Genomic DNA, 19,480 nt, shown 5'->3' with positions numbered 1-19,480 from the left:
CAATCCTGAAACAGATTCATCCCTAAAACTGGAAGATGGAAAGGGACATGAATGGTATGTGGGGCACATTCCACACCAAGAGCCTTGCTCACAATGAAGCATGTGTTGTGTTGATCACTGCTTTCCTGTTGTTATCAACTTCCAAGTCTTATGGTCTATTAGTGTTGCTACAACAAAATATCATAGATTGGGTAATTTACAAATAGTAGGGAATTTATTTCTCACAGTTCTGGAGAATGGGAAGACTAAGAGATTCAGTTTCTATTGAGAGCTGCTCTCTCTGTTTCAAGATGGTGCCTTGTTGCTGTATCCTGGGGGAAGGGGGATGAACACCGTGTCCTCACATGGCAGAACAGAGAAGCATGATCTGACTACTTCAAGCCCTTTTACAAGGGCCCTAATCTCATTCTTAAGGGCTCTGCCCTCATGAATTAACTCTAAAACACAGTCTCTTAATATCATTACATTACCAATTAAGTTTCAATGTATGAATTTGGGGGACATATTCAGAACATAGCATCCCACAAAGGAGGATCTGCCTTCCCTAATGTTTCTCCCAGCATCAGTGTCCCCACTCCAAGTAACTCAGACTCTCACTCTCTATATGACAGCCTCTTGTCCCAGACATAGTAGTGGTGGCAGGTCGGTAGTGGCCAGATGTGGTATTCCAACATCAGTTCCCTCTCCTACCAGCCCTGCCACAGACCAAGTCACCAGAGAAAATCCTCCAGATGAACTTTATCTCAGGGCTTTGTTGTCCTTTGAATTTTTTTTCAGCCCAGTCTCTCTTCATTCATCCAACATGTTTTGCAGGCATGATTAAATTAAGAATCTTGGGGCTGGGGTTGTAGCTCAGTGGTGGAGCATTTGTCTAGCATGTTTGAGGTACTGGATTCAATTCTCAGCACCACGTATAAATAAATAAAGGTCCATCGACTACTAAAAAATATTGAAAATGAAAGAATTTTGAGATGGCATATTATTCAAGTGAGCCTAGTATAATCACAAGTCCCCTATAAGTAAGGCAGGGGAGTCAATGGGAGAGAAAGATATGTGACGAAGGAGAGAGATTTGAGCATGGAGGAAGGAGCCACCAGCCAAGGAATGCAAGGCAGCATCTAAAGGCTAGAAAAGACAAGGAAACAGATTTGCCCCTAGAATATGCAGAATCAGGTAGCCCTGCATGCACCTTGATTTTAGCCATAAAACCCAGCTTGAACTTAAAAAACTTTTTTTTTGGTATTATTTTAGGTCACTACATTTGTAGTGATTTGTTTGTGGTAATAAATAGCAATAAGAGGGCTGGGGTTATAGCTCAGTGGCAGAGTGCTTACCTAGCACATGTGAGGCACTGAATTCAATCCTTAGCACCTCACAAAAAAACATAAACAAATAAAATAAAAGCATGCGGTCCATCTACAACTATAAAAAATAAATAGCAACAGGAAACTAATAACATAGGAATGAAAATTGGATTACTTTAAAAGTCGTTTGGCAATATCTACACAGTTGAACATATGTCTACTTCATGACTCACAATTCCACTCCTAGGTATGTACCCAACAGAAATAGGTACATATGTTCACCCAAGGACATCTAGTATCATGTTTACAGCAGTACTGAAATGTCTCAAACCTGAGTATTACCCAAATGTCTATCAGGAGTACAATAAATAAGTGGAGGCATGTACACACTATGGAATACCACATAGCAAAAAGAATGAACAAACTACAACCACACACAGTATGCGTCTCTAAAATTTAATATTGCAGTAAAGAAGTCAGACAACAGGATGTATTCTATATGATTCAATTGCTCTATGTGCCAAACAAGCAAAACTAAGGAATGCTGTTTGAACCCACTACTCCCCACAAGGGGGAGATATAAAGGAATCTGAGGAGCTGGCGGGTGTTCTGTTTCTTAATCTGGATTATTCAATTTGTGCAAAATCATTGAACCTGGGAAATATGCATCTTTAAATATGGACACTGTATATACATAGATAAAAGCTTTAAAAAGAATGGGAAGAGACCTGTGACTTCCTGAGAATTTGCTCAGTCCTTTCTGGGAACCTTCAAACAAATGGGAGAGGGCAAAGGGCAACCCAGATCCAGGATTTCAGCTCCCTCAGGCCCACCTCTGGGGTGAAATGTCCCACGAATTTGCTTCGCATGTTTACTAAAGGGTTCTGAGCGACAGAAAACAGTGAATCTTTTTTGTCGGATCCATTAAGATAAGCACAGAGTTAAAACCATTTCCTTGGTCTGGGGATGTAGCTCAGTGATTGGTAGATCTCTTGTCTGATGTGTACAAGGCCCTGGGTTTGATCCCCGGTACAACAAACACAAGAAACTGTTGCTTACCTTCATCTTTCTTGATCTTTCTATAGAGTTTAAAATATGAACTGTATTTTGTAATGCAGTTATGAATTCATAAAAATAAAAACAAGAATGATTGTTCCTCCTCCCCCCAAAAAAGTGTTCCCACTAACACTCCAACCAGAACTGAGGCTCTGGCATTGCTAAAGTGACCGGAGCAGTCCCTTGAGGGCAGACACAGACCAGCAGCGTTGATATGAGCAGGGCGGAAAAAGGGGTGCAGAGACCGACCAGAGGTCCCAGGGGCGTCGGGGACCCTGCCGCCCTAGCTCTAGGACTAGTCAAGCCATCAGGGCCAAAGCGTGGTGGCCCGGAGGAGGGGCGGGGGCCGGGCTTATGAGAACAGAAGGCGGGGCTTCGGAGAACAACCTCTGGCCCCCCGGACTGGACTGGCCCGCCGCCCCCACCTGCAGCGCAGCCCCGAATCGGCGCGTCACTCCCAGCGGAAGCGCCGCACAGCCCCGGCGTCTGGCGAAGTGCGCGCCTCCCGGCTTCCACTCCACGCTTCTCAGCCTGCCGCCCGCCTCTCTCTGCCAACCCGGTCTGGGGCGGGGACCCGGAGGCACCAACTAGGATCTGAGATTGGCGCCGCCAAAGAGCCAAAGACCACCACCCAGCTCGGACTGCGTCCTGGGGCCACCAACACAGAGGGTCAGAGCTGCCCGAGGGAGGCGACGGGCGCCGCTGCCAACTCGACAGAGAGTCCCAGGTCAGTGTGCGACGCCGTCCCTGCCGCCTGCACTTGGGGAAACTTTGGGTTGCTGTGGTGGCTGCTGGGAGGAGGGCACCGAGGGCGCAGCCAGAGACCCCGAGGCCGTGTGGCCTTCGTGCACCCCGCGCTCGAGCTCAGGCTCTGGAGCCCGAATCTCACTCGCATCCTGACACTGCAGTGCCCCGGGCCGAGAACGAGACCCGGCCGACCGAGGGCCATCGCGCTGCAGGGGCCTCCCCAGCGCCTCTGCCCCGCCACCCCGGGGTGCGCTCTGCCCGAGCTTACCCTCTCGCCTCCTGCAGTCCCCGCCGGTTCTCGGCTCCGTCTTTGCGGCGGTTGGGGCTTGGACCCCGCGAGATGCGGGTTCCTCCTCCTTCTCCGCCTCACGGCGCAGGGGGAATGAACCCCGGCGGCGGGGCTGCAGGGTGTCGGCGCCGCAGCAGGAGCGGCGCGCGCTCGACCGCAGGAGCGCGCGGGTCGGAGGGTCCAGCTCGAGCGCGTCTCCGCAGGTGCCTGGAGCCGCTGGGCAGCAGGAGGTGTAGGCTGGGCGCCGAGGGTGGGCTGTGGCTTGAGGAACCCTTTGCAGTCTCTGGCTCGAACAACCGGAGTCCCCGTGGCTCTCCAAGCGCGCATATTCTTGGCACCAAGAAGCCGGGACCCCCTTTGCGGAGAACCCAGGTGCAGAGGTGCGCCTCCCCTGGGACAAGGGCAATGGCTGTCCCCCTTGGGCGCGCCATTTCCTAAGGGTGGGCCGCATCTTCCCGGAGGGCGGGAGGTGCGGAGACCACTCCTCAGGTACACTGGCAGAATCCCCTTCGTGGATGGCAATCGCTTCAGCTCGCCAGCTGCTGCCCTGGCTCACACAGGAGGTGAAGAAACGTGCACCCTGCCCCCATACGTGCCCCAACGCTGTCGCCCCAGTCACCTTCCTTTGCCCTTCTCTGACAGCACTTTGGGCTTGCTCCCTCCCGCTCTTGGAAAAGACTGAAGAGACAACATCGGGGATCTGGGAGACGCCGCCAGCTCAGAAATCCAGTCACCTTGGTTCCTGGAGATTGGAGGTGCAGGTTTGTCCTCCACCCACCCCTCTGTTACCTGTGCGTGTGTTGAGAGGGAATCTACCGAGTGAAGTAGGGGTGTATATTCCCCAAGGATTATTCGTAAAGGCCCCAGGACAGTCAAGGTAACTAGAAGATAGCCTAACGCTTTGGGGCTGTGTGGGGAGAACACAGGGAACATCACTAGCTACTCCTTCCCTTAGGCATTTTGTCAATAATTCTTAGAAACTGGTGCCAGGGAAGAGCACTCTTCCAGGCCAGTCCATTACATTTCCTGGGACAATCTCAGTTGCATCTTGCTGGGGGAGGAGAGCCCTGCTTTGCTTTGGCTGGCAGGCTTTCCTTATTCCAAGTGTAGCTGGCCTCTGCATTCTGGCTGTGGACTCCCCACAGGACTGGATTTTTTCAGACCTGTCTGGGAAGGGCAGGGCAGCAAACCTCCAACCCTTGTGCCTATTCTAACTCAAGGCTATACTCTTCTCTGGGACCTGTGGGCTCCCTTAACCCCTTTCTGGACTGTGGTAACCATCTCTACCCTTCACTCCTGCAGGGGAGATGAGCATCAAACCACTTGGAGGTGATGATGGAGACCGGTGAGAGTTGGAGGTAGGGGTTGATAGCATACAGGAGTGAGGAATGAAGAGTCAGCCCCAGATTTTCTCTAAGTGTGCAGGAAGCACCTGCTATTGAATATCTGGGAGTAGAGCCTGGAATCTTATTTTTAACAGACTCTCCCTGTGATGTTTATGCCCACAGAAGGTGGAGAACCCACTGGTATAGGAAATTTGGCCTCTCATTGTCAGACCCCATCCGCACAGAGGATTCACATGTGCAGGATCTAAATTTGCTAATGTCATTTGTTGAATTCTTCAGCAACAAGTATATTGGGGTCTTTTAAAATCCTCACAATTGTCTATTGTGAAATAGATATTATTCCCAGTTTCCCTGAGAAAACTGAGGAATGACTTCCCAAAAGTTGATAACTTGGAGAGAGATAGCCCAGGTTCTTGACACACGCCTTGCTGCCTTTTCTGCATAAGGGCAGGGACTGTGGCTAGCCAGGACTTAATTTAAGCTTCAGGCCCATTCGTGAAGTTCTACCGCCACTCTTCCCGACCATAGCCAGATAACTAATTTTATGGGTGGGAGCATGAATCCTACTTGAAGATATAGTAAAAGGCACAAAGGAAAACAACTTTTTTGACCTAATGAAAGGAAAACTGAAGGAGACATGGGAAGAGAAAGCCACAGGAAAGGTCTAGGCGGTCATCTCCAAGACAGCTTTTAAAGTTCCTCAGCCAATTTGGCACTGCCATGTTTGATATCTCGAGTCAGGTACTCCAGACAGAACCCTGCTCTGTAGGAAACTGGTCATCTAAGAGAAAAAGAGATATTAAGAAAAAAGACACAGAAACTCATACTTAACCTCTGGCAGGCAGGTGAATAGTATGAGTGACCTTGGGAGAGTTCCCTTTCCTTTCCTTCCTCAGTCTCCTCACCTGGCTGGACCAGGTAAGGGCCTGCTTGGCAGTCCTTGCAGAGCAGGCTCCATCCTACAAACAGACATGCACCAGTTTGCTATGCTTCAAATCCATTCCAGACGCTTTTACAAACTCGTAATTGATGAAATATGATAAACTGAACAAACACTGTAGAGATTTCTTAACAAGGAATTAAGAAACTAGACTCCAAATGGAAAAGATGCATGCAGCAAATCATTGGTGTTTATGTGCCTCTGAATAGCTTTGATTTCCTTTGGTAGGAACTGACAGCTGGCTGCCAGGAGACTCATCCAGGGAGAGAAGAGAAAAAGTGAAGTATGAAATTTGGAATAATATTTTCAGGTAACTTTCTATTTCTATTTGGAGTGGGTGTGTGGAAGGGTAAGTATAGTTATGGTTTGAACTGCTTCATTTATCCACAGATATTTTTAATAGGACTCATAATTTTAAGATGCAATGCTTTTACTTCTTTTTTTCCTGGCTTCCACTCTCCTGAGAGCTGGGGATCCCAACACTCAGCCTACAGATTTTCAATTTAGTCACATTTTCAACTTGCTGTCCCCAAGTTCAAAGCCTTTCTGATCAGTTTATTCAGGTATCAATCTTCGTTTTCTTACCTAGGAAAGCGGTGAGTTGTCTGCTATTGGGTCAGGGTGAAATAGCTGGAGGTCCCAGCACTCTGGCTACAGACCTTCAGCCATCCTTTCATTTTCAGCCCTGAGTCTCACTGCCACTTTCTGCAACGCTTGGGATCTCTGAGTGCTCACCTTCATGGGCCCTGTTCATGAGTGGGTTCCCTTCTCACTGGGCCTCCTCCCCGCTCTTCTCATTGCAGCTCTCCACCATTCTACCAGCTCTGCTCTCTTCAGAGCTTATTTAAAGTTACTTATCTGATGATTCGTCCCCTCTAATTTTCTTTGTTCTTGAGAATATATATCTCTTTAAAATAAAAATAACCAAATAGCTCTAATTTTGGTGGAAACTTGGGTGTAGAGAAAGATACTGAAAGAATGTGGTAAATATGCCACGATGAATTGTAATTGATGTCAAAGACAGTCTGATTTTAAACTCAAGTGTATGCAACTGTTTAATAATTAAGATATTATAATAATGTTGACATTGTAGTATTTGGAAATTATAAAGAAAATGTACATAAAGGATATGTTCTTTTCATTTCTCACTGATTATATTCTGCTTATGATTATAAAACATTATTTACAAATTCTAAAAAAAAGTTTTCAATATTTTATCTGTTACTTAAATAGACCACAGGTTAGAGATGTGATAAAAATAAAAGAAGTCTAAATTATGGGATAATATTTTTGTGTGTACTGCTGGAGATTGGACCCAGGACCTCAGTCATGATAGAAAAGTGTGCTACCACTGAGCTACATTTCCAGATCTCTGAGATAAAAAAATTTTTAAGAAGGATATAGTCAGGCTGGGGAGATAGCTAAGTTGGTAGAGTGCTTGCCTTGTAAGCATAAGGCCCTGGGTTCGATCCCCAGCACCCCAAAAAAAAAAAAAAAAAAAAAAAGAAGGATATAGTGAGTAGGAAGGCACAGGAAAGTCTTCTAGCATTGTCTAATTTCATGTCACATCCACATGAAGTACTATAATTGTCATTCCATAGAGAAGGAACTCAACACCTTGAGAGACTGAGACTTCACCAGGGGATATAAGTCATAAGTAGGTGTGTCAGGATTGAAATATGGACCTGTCTGAGCCTGAACTTCTTCCAGTTGGACTGTATTCCTGTATGGAAGGTATAAATGAACTGGGGGATTGCTTGGAAGCTACATATAATGAAGAGGTTGACTGAATTTTAATAATCAACTCTGGGTGCTCAGTCAGGATGTTTCTCTGAGACAGGAGGAAAGAACATTCTAGGCAAGAGAAATGACCTTAATCAGAAGTAAGTTTAACTATGAAAAGTAAGTCAGACTTAAATATCAGAAATATCAGCACTTTGAGCCGGCTTGGTAGCACACGCCTGTAGTCTCAGTGGCTCGGGAGGCTGAGACAAGAGAATTGAGAGTTCAAAGCCAGCCTCAGCAACAGAAAGGTGATAAGCAACTCAGTGAGACCCTGTCTTTAATAACATATTAAAAAACAAAAGGGCTAGGAATGTGGCTCAGTGGTTGAGTGCCCCTAGTTGAGATCAATCCACAGTACACCTGCCCCCGCAAAGAAAAGAAATATCAGCACTGTAGATGTACAACTGAATAAGGTATGGTAAAAAACCAAACCAAAACAAAACAAAACAAAAAAAACCACTTGAAAGAGGATGAAGACCTTAAAGAAAGGAGATTATTTCAGTAAGATACTGATGACAAAATAAGACGCCAGGGACTCAAACTTGTATTTTATATTTATTTATTTTTTTTAGATGTTGATAGACCTTTATTTTATTCATTTATTTGTATATGGTGCTGAGAATCAAACCCATTGACTTACACATGCTAGGCAAGTGGTCTACCAGTGAGCCACAACCCCAGCCCCATGTGTTTTATATTTAAAAAATAAACTATCTTATGACTTTTTTCTCTGAAAAATGTAATGTTTAAACAATTTTAGAATTGTCCTACTAAATGTTAAAATTAAGCAAAACAAGTGACTTTAAAAGTCATTATAACCAGCTGCAGTGATGTGGATCTATAGTCCAAATTACTTGGGAGACTGGGGCAGGAGGATCACTTGAGCCCAGGAGTTCAGGGAAGCCTGGACAATATAGCAAGGCCTTGTTTCTTAGAAAGAAAGAAAAACAAAAGTTGTTATAATGAATGAATAAACCTCATGGAGTTGTTTTTGCTAGACAGTCCTCCAGGCCTCAAGGGAGAGGAACTGCCTTTGTATCCATGACAGGTAACTTAGGCTCCAGTTGATGCCTTTGCTGAGCTTCTCTAAGACCCTGGAGCTCACAGCATCATCCTTTCCACAGGACTGAGGTGGGACACTGCCCCATCAGGCATCCAGATTGCCAGTATTGCCAGCTCCCCTTCTCCCAGAACCTCTTGACACCAACCTTGGTGAAAGAAAAGTTCTGACAGGCAGTGCTCAGCTTTAGTGATGTGAACAAAGACCTTTACTTGAGGGTGGGCGAAAAGTCCAAAGACTTCCCAAATAGGTTCTTACGCGATTTTAAAACAGCAAAAATCCAAAGCAAGGTTGCCCAAATAGAAACGATATTGCCTCAAATGAAAGTATAATATTAAAATATGGTACCCGGTAGCTTGTTCTTATTTCCAGGTTTCTTAAATGCTACTTTTTTTCAAAGTTTTTTTTTTTTTCATGATTGTTACTGCATCATTTATTGGATTGCAGTTACTAAGTGATTTCTATGTTTGATGTTATGTTCTAGCTCACTTCTCCAAATTCCATTGCTGTATTAAATGCATTTGTAAATGAAAAATGCCAAAAGAAGTTTCTTTTGTGATGGCTCTCTCACCTGAGCTCTTTTCAAATGTTTTGCTTTAGACTAGACCTTTGAGTTGGAACCTGAGCTACTAGTGGATTCTAAATTCCTATGTTCCTGAGTCGCAGGTATGTTCATCTCTGGAATAGCTCTTACAGAATTTGACAATGGGGACATAAAATCAAAACGTTTACTTTCATTGTGTTTATGTGTCTATTTATTGAATAGTTGTCCTTTGCTTGGCATCATGAATGATACCAAAGTGGGGAGGAACAAGTTTATTCTTTGGACTGCTTCCTTTCAGGAGCTTACTCATGGCAACTGCAATGGAAATTTTGTGCACAAATACTATTGATAGTACCATGAAAACTGAGTTATGTTGCAAAAAGACCTTGTATAACTCTGTAAACTTTACACATATGCTGTTCTTTACTGTATGCATGTTTCATTTTACAATAAATAGATAATAGTGGTATTATATGGAAGAGTATATGAAATATAGGTAGTTTCAGTAATAATAAAATGACACCCCTATACACAGCACCAAGGTTCAGAAATAGAACATGACTTGAATCTTAGAGGCCTCTGGGTGTCCCTTCCCAATTGCATTGCTCTCCTGACACCTACCAAAAGGTCATTTCTTTTAACTTTTATGTTAATCATTCCCCTTTTGCTTTCTTTTTTTAGTTGTAGATGGACATAATACCTTTATTTTATTTATTCATTTTTATATGGTACTGAGGATGGAACCCAGTGCCTCAGGCACGCCAGTGAGCATAACCCCACTTCTACCACTGAGCCATAACCCTAGCCCCCTTTTGCTTTCATTTTTGTTTCCTACTTATAAATGATCTGTAAGTAAAATAATTGTATCTTTTTTTAAAAAACTAGGTAGCAAGCACAAAATTAGACGAGGAAAGAGCAATATTGCCAATATCTGATGGCAGCTCTTGGGCAGGCTCTGCATCTTGGTCTGGGCTTACAAGAGCCCTTCTAGGCAAGGTCAAGAGCACGTGAGTCCTGGGAAGCGCGGGTCTCACCGTAACAGGGGCTCCGGCAGGGCACAGTATAGAAAAGTACTGCTACCCAAAGGGAGAGAGTGCGCCGTTCAGTCTTTCTCCTCTGAAGCCCCCAGAGATGAAATGAGCACCCTGACGGCCACGGAGAACAGAACATAGAAGAAGAGCACAGCAAGCAGACCAGAACTGAGAGCAGGCTCCCCCTGGGATTTGGTCCTCTGCTAACTGACGGCAAAATGGCGAGGAATCCTGGAAAGGATGTCTTTGGTTCCCATTATCCCAGCACTTCCCTTCAGCATTTTCCTGGGGTGTCGGGTGCCTTTCCTCTGTGAAGATCTCCGGTCTTTTGTGTCTCGTGCTCTTTTTTCTTGTTTCACCGTTTCATCTTTGTCAATTACATCCTCCAGGAAATTCTTGAGAGTTTGTCCTAGTTCTTGTCCAATGACTTGGCTAAATATAGTATTCAAAACAGGTTCATTTTTCCTTCAGAAATTTTAAAGATATGCCTCCAACGCCTTTCATCATTGTTGTTGATGTATCTGAATCTATAGGAATTCTGCGTCCTTAGGTATGTGACTTATCCCCACATCCCTAACCCACTCCCAAACCCCAGCCCCAAACCTGTGGAATCTTCTGTTATGTGTTCTAGAAATTTACAACCTGGCTGTTACGAGCCTGATTGGCCTTAATTCATCATGGATACTCTTATTGAGCCCTTTCAATTTGGTCATCCATGTCCCTTGGACCTAGAAATGTTTTTTTTATCTCATTGATGATTTTCTCTGCTGTGCTCCAACCCCCTCCCCTCCAATATTTTTTTCTTGCTGGAATGTCCATTATTTGAGTGTTGGAGTTCCTGGTCTAGTTCTCTGTCTTTTTCCCCCTTGTTGATTTTGACTACTTTAGAGATTTTGTCAGCCTTGTCATTCAGCCCTTCTGTTGAGTTTCACAGATCTGTTTCATGTTTTCACCTTTTGAGAACTCTTTTTATGGAATCTGAATATTCTTTTCTCATAGGATTTATTCTTACCTCACAGTTACAGTGTCTTGTCCATACGAGGATAATGAGCTTTTGAAGTTTTCGTTTTCCTAACTAACATCTGTTTCCTCCAAGTTGCTTATTTCTTTTTGCTCTCATGTCTGTCTTCAATGTACAAGGCACTTTGGTTTGTTTTGTGAGCACACAGTTGAGACTTGTCACCTGTAACCTTGACTGTGGGATGATCTGGTGGCATGTAGGGGAACCTGCCTAGATGTTTTCTCTTAGCAGATCCAACTCTTAAGAGTATGGCAGTTTTTGCCTGAGGGATAAGGGATGGCTTCCAGCCTTCTTGGAGTCAAACTGGGGGTCTCCTCAGGCAGTGGTCAATAAATGAACAATCACTTAGTCCCCCCTTTTTTTTTTCTTTTTTGGTTCACAAATATGCCTAGTGTCTCCAACCCAGAAACCTGTTCCAGCATTTCAACCCACCTCTATGCAAGGAAATAACCAAATGAAGGAAACAGAGGAGAGGCAGCCCAAAAGTAACAGGTTTATTAGGGACAAACCTGCGGAGAGGGGCCCCGTGGAGAATGAAACCTGTCTTCCAACTTCTACTTTCAGCCTGGAATAGTTATAGGGGCATGAGGGAGTGGGAGAAATTTTACAGTTAGGCTGTTGCTAGGGGGTTGTCAGGAAAGGATCCTGTGGTCTCACCTCCATTGTTTGAAGTGGTCACTGTTCCAGGTCAAAGGTGCTTTTCAGGATTTCAGTTCCAGTTAACAATTTCCTTACTTTATAAATAATGATGAAGTATTGTTTGAGGTTTCTTTGCATGATGATGGAGTATTGTCTGAGGTTTAGTCAGAGTGACTGGGAGGTGACCAAGATGAAGGATATATTTCAAAATGGCGATGCTTGTGTCAAGTTCTCCCCAACATTCTGGACATCCAGAATGAGAGAGGGGGACTTATCTCTCACCAGTGACTTGGAGTTGTAGGAACCACCTAAGGCAGAGCTTCTTAAACATTCCTGTGCATACAAATCACATGGGATCTAGTTAAGAGGTAGGCACTGACACAGTAGCTCTAGGCTTGAGTCTGAGATTCTGCATCTCTAGTAAGCTTTTTGTTGCTGATCTGAGGTGAGATCACACTTCCAGGAACAAGAACCCAGGACTCTGCTTCTCTAACAGCTTTTTACCTGACTCTCCTTACTTTCCATGAATTCTTTACCACGACCCTCACCCCAGTTCTAAAGCTTCTGCTACAGCCTCTTTTGAGGATTCTGCAATGTGTGTGGAGTTGGTTCTCAGATTTACCACTGCCGACATGAGTCCTAGCTTTCTCAGGTTGATTGAGTCAGTTTCTACTGGCTTACCAGCTTACTGGTTCCAAAATGTCCCTGTTGTCTTCTTTCATTTTCCCTCTCTCTCTCTCTTTCTCTCTCTCTATGTGTGTGTATGTGTGTGTGTGTGTGTGTGTGTGTGTGTGTCTAATTCTTTCATTTTGTGGGCGGAAGGGAGGTCAGGAAGGAGCAAAACTGTGTGTGTTCTGCCATATTAACCCTAACTCTAACCATCTGCTAAAGTATTTCCCGTAGTTTGTTTATATCTGTGTAAATAGAGCTTGTTTTATTATTCATAACTGCTGTGGTATCCTCTGGGTCTTTGCATACAGTGTTCTCTACTTCTCTCTTCCTCTTTTGTCCACCTGCCAAATTCTTCCTTTTTGTTTTTATTTTTATTTTCTTTGCAGAGCTGGGGATTGCTAGGCAAGCACTCTACCACCCAGCTGCACCCACAGCCCTGTCCGACAGGCTTCAAGATCCAGCTCCAGCACTGGCTTCTGTGAAGCCCCCTTTGTTCTGAGTTGTTAAAGCTGTTGTGTTCTCATAATTCTTCCGTTGCCAGCTGTTTATACAGTAACAGAACTATGTAGTATCTTCCAAAGATTGTGAACTCCTCAGGGTAGGCTTGTGTCTTTGCAACTCAGTATCCAGTACATTTTAGGAGCTTATAGATATTTAACAATTGAATTAATTTCTGTGCATGTGTATTTTTTTTTTTTTTTTTTTTTTACTTTCTGCTCTCTTCATCTCTTTCTTTCTGTTGAGAAGTTATTATATCACGCGTTTAAAGGTCAACCTGAGCAACTGAGCAAGACTCCATCTCAAAACAAAATAGAAAGGGTTGAGGATGTTGGTCAGTGGTAGGGCACTTGCCTAGCATGTGCAATACTCTGAGTTCAATCCTTCAATTCCCCACTCCTGTGAGGTGGGTGTCAATAATTAGGATAAATATAAGTCCTCAATTTCTAAAAACTACCCAATTAAATTAGATTTAAATATTATATAAACATCCATTTGACATCTAAGTATCATTAAAAGACAAAATTTCCCTTAGCCTTAGATGAAGGCATAATTATTACCCCCTAATAAAATGATCTATTAAAGGAGTTTGACTCTAAAATATTTAAATAAATTAAATGTAAATCTTTTTTAGTTTCAATGATTTTTTTTTTTTAAGTTTACTAAGCCTCCAGGGTTCCCATCAACTTTCTTGCCTAGAAAACTTTTTCAGAGCAAATGTACTACAATTAAAATTTAACCCAGTAAATTGAGCAGCTATGAACATTGATATGACTGCATCACTGTAGTATCCTGATTTTAAGTCCTTTGGGTATAAACTGAGGAGTGGGATAGCTGGGTCAAATGGCGGGTCTATTCCAAGTTTTCAGAGGAATCTCCATACTGCTTTCCAGAGTGGCTGCACCAATTTGCAACTCCACCAGCAATGTGAGTGTGCCTTTTTCCCCACATCCACGCCAACAATTATTATTGCTTGTATTCTTGATAATAGCCATTCTAATTGGAGTTAGATGAAATCTTAGGATGGTTTTAATTTACATTTCTCTAATTACTAGAGATGATGAGCACTTTTTCATATATTTGTTGGTCACTTGTATATCCTCTTCTGTGAAGTGTCTGCCCAATTCCTTAGTTCATTTATTGATTGAGTTCTTTGTATTTTTGATGTAAAGTTTTTTACGTTCACAATAGCTAGACTGTGGAACCAACCTAGATGCCCTTCAGTTGATGAATGGATAAAGAAACTGTGGTATATATACACAATGGAATATTACTCAGCCATACAGAATAAAATTATGGCATTCGCTGGTAAATAGATGGAGTTGAACAATATCATGCAAAGTGAAATAAGCTAAACCCAAAAAACCAAAGGCTGAATGTTTTCTCTGATAAGTGGATGATGATACATAGTGGGGGGAGGGGACAAGAGGGACAAGAGAAGAATGGAGGAACTTTGGATTGTGTAGAGGGAAATGGGGCAGGAAGGGGTGGGGGAAGGAAAAACAGTGGACTGAGACAGACATTATTACCCTATGTACATGTATGATTACATGAATGGTGTGAATCTACATTGCGTACAACCATAGAAATGAAAAGTTGTACCCCATTTGTATACGATGAATCAAAATGAGTCTGTAAAAATAAAAATTAAAAAAGGGAAAAAATTTAACCCAGTAGTTGTTAATAACACCATAGTCTAGTCAGCATGTAATTTAAATAACGGAATCAGTAAAAATGCATAATCACATGCTCACCATTGATAGTGTGAATTTCAGACATATGTCAGCTCTCCTAAAGTTTTGTAGATCAAATAATTTTTCATCCTCTCAAAAAACATAAAAATGCCCTTTAAATTGAAAATGTAGATATCGCTTGCATTATTTAATACAAGAACACATTTAAGTAATTTAATATTAGAGCTTTTATATTAAGATACTACAAACATGCTATATTTTAGTTGATTCAATTGCAGTTATATAGATTGTTGGCTTTTTTGCTTAAATTTACTTTTAATATTATTCATTTAAAAATATTTTTCACAGACTGGGACAGTTGCTCAGTGACAGAGCATTTGCCTAGCATGTGTGAGGCACTGGGCCGGATCCTCAGCACCACATACAAATAAATAAATTAAATAAAGGTATTGTGTCCACCTACAACTAAAAATATTAGAAAGTATTTTTTTCACAGGGAACAAAAAGTGAATTATTTTTTAAAGTGAGCTTCAGGGAAGTAACATGTTGGTGATCCATTATAAATATTCAAGGATGATTTTGGAAATACATTTTAGTTTGTAATTCCCTAAAGGTCATTTCTATTCTAAAATTTATTTTGCAATTCATGATTTTTCTTTGCATTTGTTAATAGCATCCCTGTTTGTCCCCTTTATACATATTTCAGAAATTGTGAGAAAATGAATATAAATTGGGACGTTGATTGTAGCTAATCTTTTGGTCTTCATCTTCTTTGATAACCAGCTATTGATTTCTGACTTTTGAAGATGGATGAAGGTACAGAAATTTCAAGCGATGGAAATTCCTTGATCAAAGCAGTCCATCAGAGCCGGCTTCGCCTCACAAGACTTTTGCTGGAAGGTGGTGCCTACATCAATGAGAGCAATGACCGCGGGGAAACGCCTTTAATGATTGCTTGTAAGACCAAACATGTTGATCACCAGAGTGTCAGTAAAGCCAAAATGGTTAAATACCTGTTAGAGAATAGTGCTGATCCCAACATACAGGACAAATCTGGAAAAACTGCCTTGATGCACGCTTGCTTAGAAAAGGCTGGTCCAGAAGTTGTTTCTTTGCTCCTAAAGAGCGGGGCTGACCTCAGCTTGCAAGACCATTCTGGTTACTCGGCTCTTGTTTATGCAATAAATGCAGAGGACCGAGAGACCCTGAAAGTTCTCCTTAGTGCTTGCAAGGCGAAAGGGAAAGAGGTCATCATTATAACCACCGCAAAATCGCCCTCTGGGAGGCACACGACCAAACAGTACCTAAACGTGCCTCCAGCAGACATTGATGGGTGTCATCTCCCAGCCACCTGCACCACTCCTTCTGAGATAGACATCAAAACAGCCTCTTCGCCACTCTCACATTTTTCTGAAACTGAACTGACACTTTTTGGCTCTAAAGACCGGGAGCCCTCTGGAAGCAGTGATGATATCTGGGAGCCAGGCTCCCCCGTGAGGAAGCCAGCAATGTCCCCTACTGGGCCCAAGCTACCCCAGGGTCCAGCCTGGATCAAAAGTACTCCATTATTAAAGCACCAGAACAGAGTGGCCTCCTTGCAAGAGGAGCTCCAGGATATTACACCAGAGGAAGAATTATCCTACAAAACCAATGGGCTGGCACTTTCTAGGCGATTCATCACTAGGCACCAAAGCATTGATGTAAAAGATACTGCGCATTTGCTCAGAACCTTTGATCAGGCTGGTTCGAGGAAGATGTCATATGATGAAATAAATTATCAATCTCAGTTTCCAGAAGGAAATCAGCCATGCTTTGAAATTCCTGTTGACCAGGACCCAGATCCCAATCAGTCGATATTTACCTCCACTTTGAGAAGCATAGTTCAAAAAAGAAACTCAGGAGCAAATCACTACAGCTCTGATTCCCAGCTCTCCGCAGGCCTTATTCCGCCAAATTTAGAAGACGGCAAGGCATTTACAGGAAAGAAGAAGATCCTCTCGCCATCTCCTTCACTGTTGCCAGGCTCCAAAGAATTGTCGGAGACCATCCCCCAGGGGCCCCTGAGCAGGAGAAATCATGCAGTTTTAGAAAGGCGTGGCTCCGGAGCTTTCCCTTTAGATCACAGTATTATGCAGACCAGGCCTGGGTTTCTGCCACCCTTAAATGTAAATCCTCATCCTCCCATCTCAGATATCAATGTCAACAACAGGATTTGCAGCCTTCTTTCTTGTGGTCAGAAAGTGCTTATGCCAACAGTTCCTATTTTCCCTAAAGAATTAAAAAGTAAAAAAATGTTATTAAGGAGACAGTCTTTGCAAACAGAACAAATTAAGCAATTGGTAAATTTTTAAGAGAAGGTCAGAAAACACATTATCTTCAGATGTCTGTGTCAGAGAAATACACACCTAGAGAAGAAATCTTAAATGTCCACCCTTTAGTCTTGTAATTGGTTAGCCCATTGTGGTTAGGTCGACCAAAATATATGTTCTGAATTAAGCACTGTGAACACATGAATAATGTATCGCTTCTGCTAAGGGAATTCTCTCAAACAAAATGAAAGCTATTTTTCTCACAATTTCCAATATTTATCAGCCTTCATGTGGTTCAGGTTTTCTATTTAAGCAAAAATCAGCAAAGAAAGGTCACACTATGTTGAAGATATTTTTTAAAAATATTAGATTGGTTTAATGCTTTATTAGGAAACAATGTTTTCAAGTCAATAATTATTTAACAGTTCATGTCAACAAATAAGGTGGTAATTTTCCATGATGCAAAAAGCATAATAGAAACAACAGCTATAAAATGTTCTAACTTCAATAAACCTAAGCTACAAAGAAAGAAGGAACAAATTCTGGGGGAAAAAAATGTTGACTGCAGGTAGGTAAAAGTTGTTTAAAATTTTAAAAGGTCAAATTCTGTAGTTAAAATAGGCCACTGGTATTTCTGGTGTCAGCTAAATCAGTATCAAACTGGTCAGGGATTAGACAGGCTACTAATAACCTATGCCAAGTTCTTTGTGTGCTTTTTATTTTGCTTTGGTTGTTTTTAAACTACCTTACACATACTGTTAGCTTATGGGATTATTCTTGCACCATATCTTTGAATTCCTGTTATTTTTGGAAGTAGTGTCCACAGGTTTCCAATAATAAGATAATGCAGAAGTTAAAAAGCATTCCTCTTGAGTTACATCAAAATATACTTGTCTTCCAAAAAGAAAAAAACAACCAACAAGAAGAAAAAAAAGTTTGAGATTTATCACAAACAGAAACTAAATGCTTGCTTCATTTTTAAAAAGAAAGGTCAATTATTAGACTAGATTAGGTTAGCTTAAAATTTAAAAAGCCAATAGAGACTTAATTACAAAATGTGTTAAATATTTGGTCAATATTAAGCAATATCTTTTAATTTCAAATATGTAGTTATTAGATATTCATATAATAAAGATATCTAAAGATAACCTCAGTGTGGCTTTCCAATCATCTAGTATTTTAGGACCCTGCATAACTTCTAAAAAGATAAATGCTACTATTATAAAATTTTTAAAAATAACTACATTGTCAACATAACTTCAAAGTGTGGTGTTTATACAAAGAATCCTTATTTCTTTCTAGCGGTTCTAAAACAGAATAAACCAAGCTATAAAAAACCTGAGTGTACTAGCCAGAATATTGTCATATACAACATTATTCTTTGCGTTCTGTAATAGAGGCGATCTTAACAATTGGCATGATGCTTTTCTTGGTAATTTGATAAAAGCAAGTTGTAATGTACATAGTAATTATGTAAGTCTTGTGGCTTTTATTTTAAAAAGTAATGGGAAGTTTTTCATTTGATGTTTTGAAAAAATTAAGATTCATCACATTAGAAATATTTTTTTATTCAGTATTTAAAATTGCACTAGAGGGTCCTACATAGATAAATGATTTTTGTGAGTTTTAATATCAAGAAAAATACTTGGGCTGGGGATATAGCTCAGTTGGTAAAGTGCTTGCTTCGCATGCACAAGGCCCTGGGTTCAATCCCCAACACCACAAAAAAACAAAACAAAACTTAACTTCAAGTTGTAAGGATACAGTTTGAATGAATATGTAAATAGATTAGTTCATAAACAAAATGGTCTCAATAAAAATCTAAAATAGCATTTTGATTGTTGGTGATTTTTATTTCTCAAATACTAATAACAAATATCTCTACAAATTTTGAGAGAAACAGCCATACATGTTACTTTGAAGAAATTCAAAATCAAGAATAACTTGTTGGTATTCTCATTCCAACATGACAACATTTTTATGGGATTTAAATTTGGGGGCCATATTTGGAAGAATTTTTCACCTGCTCGCAATCTTCAGGACATCGTAGGTGCTGAAATTGTTGGAGTCCAGTTATAAAGTCATCCTATGGGACTTTTCACTCCATTAAGTGAAATATAGACTATAGGGACCAATGGTGAGTAACAGTTGCAGTGTGTGTGTGTGTGTGTGTGTGTGTGTGTGTGTGTGTGTGTGTGTTTAAGATATATTTTTAAGCTATATTTTTAACAAAATATATATTTTTAACTTTATGTACAGTGTGATTTCACTTGAAGGTCTGATGACACTTCATTTACTAGTTTTACAGGTACCACTTCCAGTTCCTTGGGAGTAGGATTTCCAAGAATACAGCTGACACTGATTGATGGCAGGAGTTATTTAGTGGAGGACTCAAGGCAGCCCCACTTACAGAGACGAGTGTTGACATTGCGCATCCAATTCGACTCCATATGGCTTACTTGAGAGAGAGAATGAACTAGTCAGGGTGATGAGATACATTCAACATGTTTTTTAATTTTTGTATTTCCTGATGCTTTGACATCCT

At 41.6% G+C, this 19,480-nt stretch overlaps 1 protein-coding gene across 4 annotated transcripts; it reads left to right on the top strand.

Annotated features, from left to right (window-relative positions):
* Positions 1–2,830: 2,830 nt before the first annotated feature.
* On the top strand, positions 2,831–18,739 carry Ankrd34b (ankyrin repeat domain 34B). 4 transcript variants are annotated; one of them, XM_047556066.1, is made up of 6 exons: positions 2,831–3,087; positions 4,039–4,157; positions 4,699–4,754; positions 5,911–5,992; positions 9,128–9,193; positions 15,433–18,739. In XM_047556066.1, the coding sequence occupies exon 6, from the start codon at positions 15,433–15,435 to the stop codon at positions 16,975–16,977; it is 1,545 nt and encodes a 514-aa protein (XP_047412022.1). In that variant the 5' UTR covers positions 2,831–3,087; positions 4,039–4,157; positions 4,699–4,754; positions 5,911–5,992; positions 9,128–9,193; the 3' UTR covers positions 16,978–18,739. The 4 variants fall into 4 exon arrangements, with proteins under 4 accessions (XP_047412022.1, XP_047412020.1, XP_047412023.1 ...); XM_047556064.1 differs by having other exon boundaries at positions 15,410–18,739; XM_047556065.1 differs by lacking the exon at positions 2,831–3,087 and adding an exon at positions 3,570–3,776 and having other exon boundaries at positions 15,410–18,739.
* The last annotated feature ends 741 nt before the right edge of the window (positions 18,740–19,480 follow it).

Source organism: Sciurus carolinensis, chromosome 6 (genome assembly GCF_902686445.1).
Source record: "Sciurus carolinensis chromosome 6, mSciCar1.2, whole genome shotgun sequence".
Taxonomy (NCBI): Eukaryota; Metazoa; Chordata; class Mammalia; order Rodentia; family Sciuridae; genus Sciurus; species Sciurus carolinensis.
Note: the sequence above shows the minus strand (reverse complement) of the source record. Positions and strands in the feature narration are given on the sequence as shown.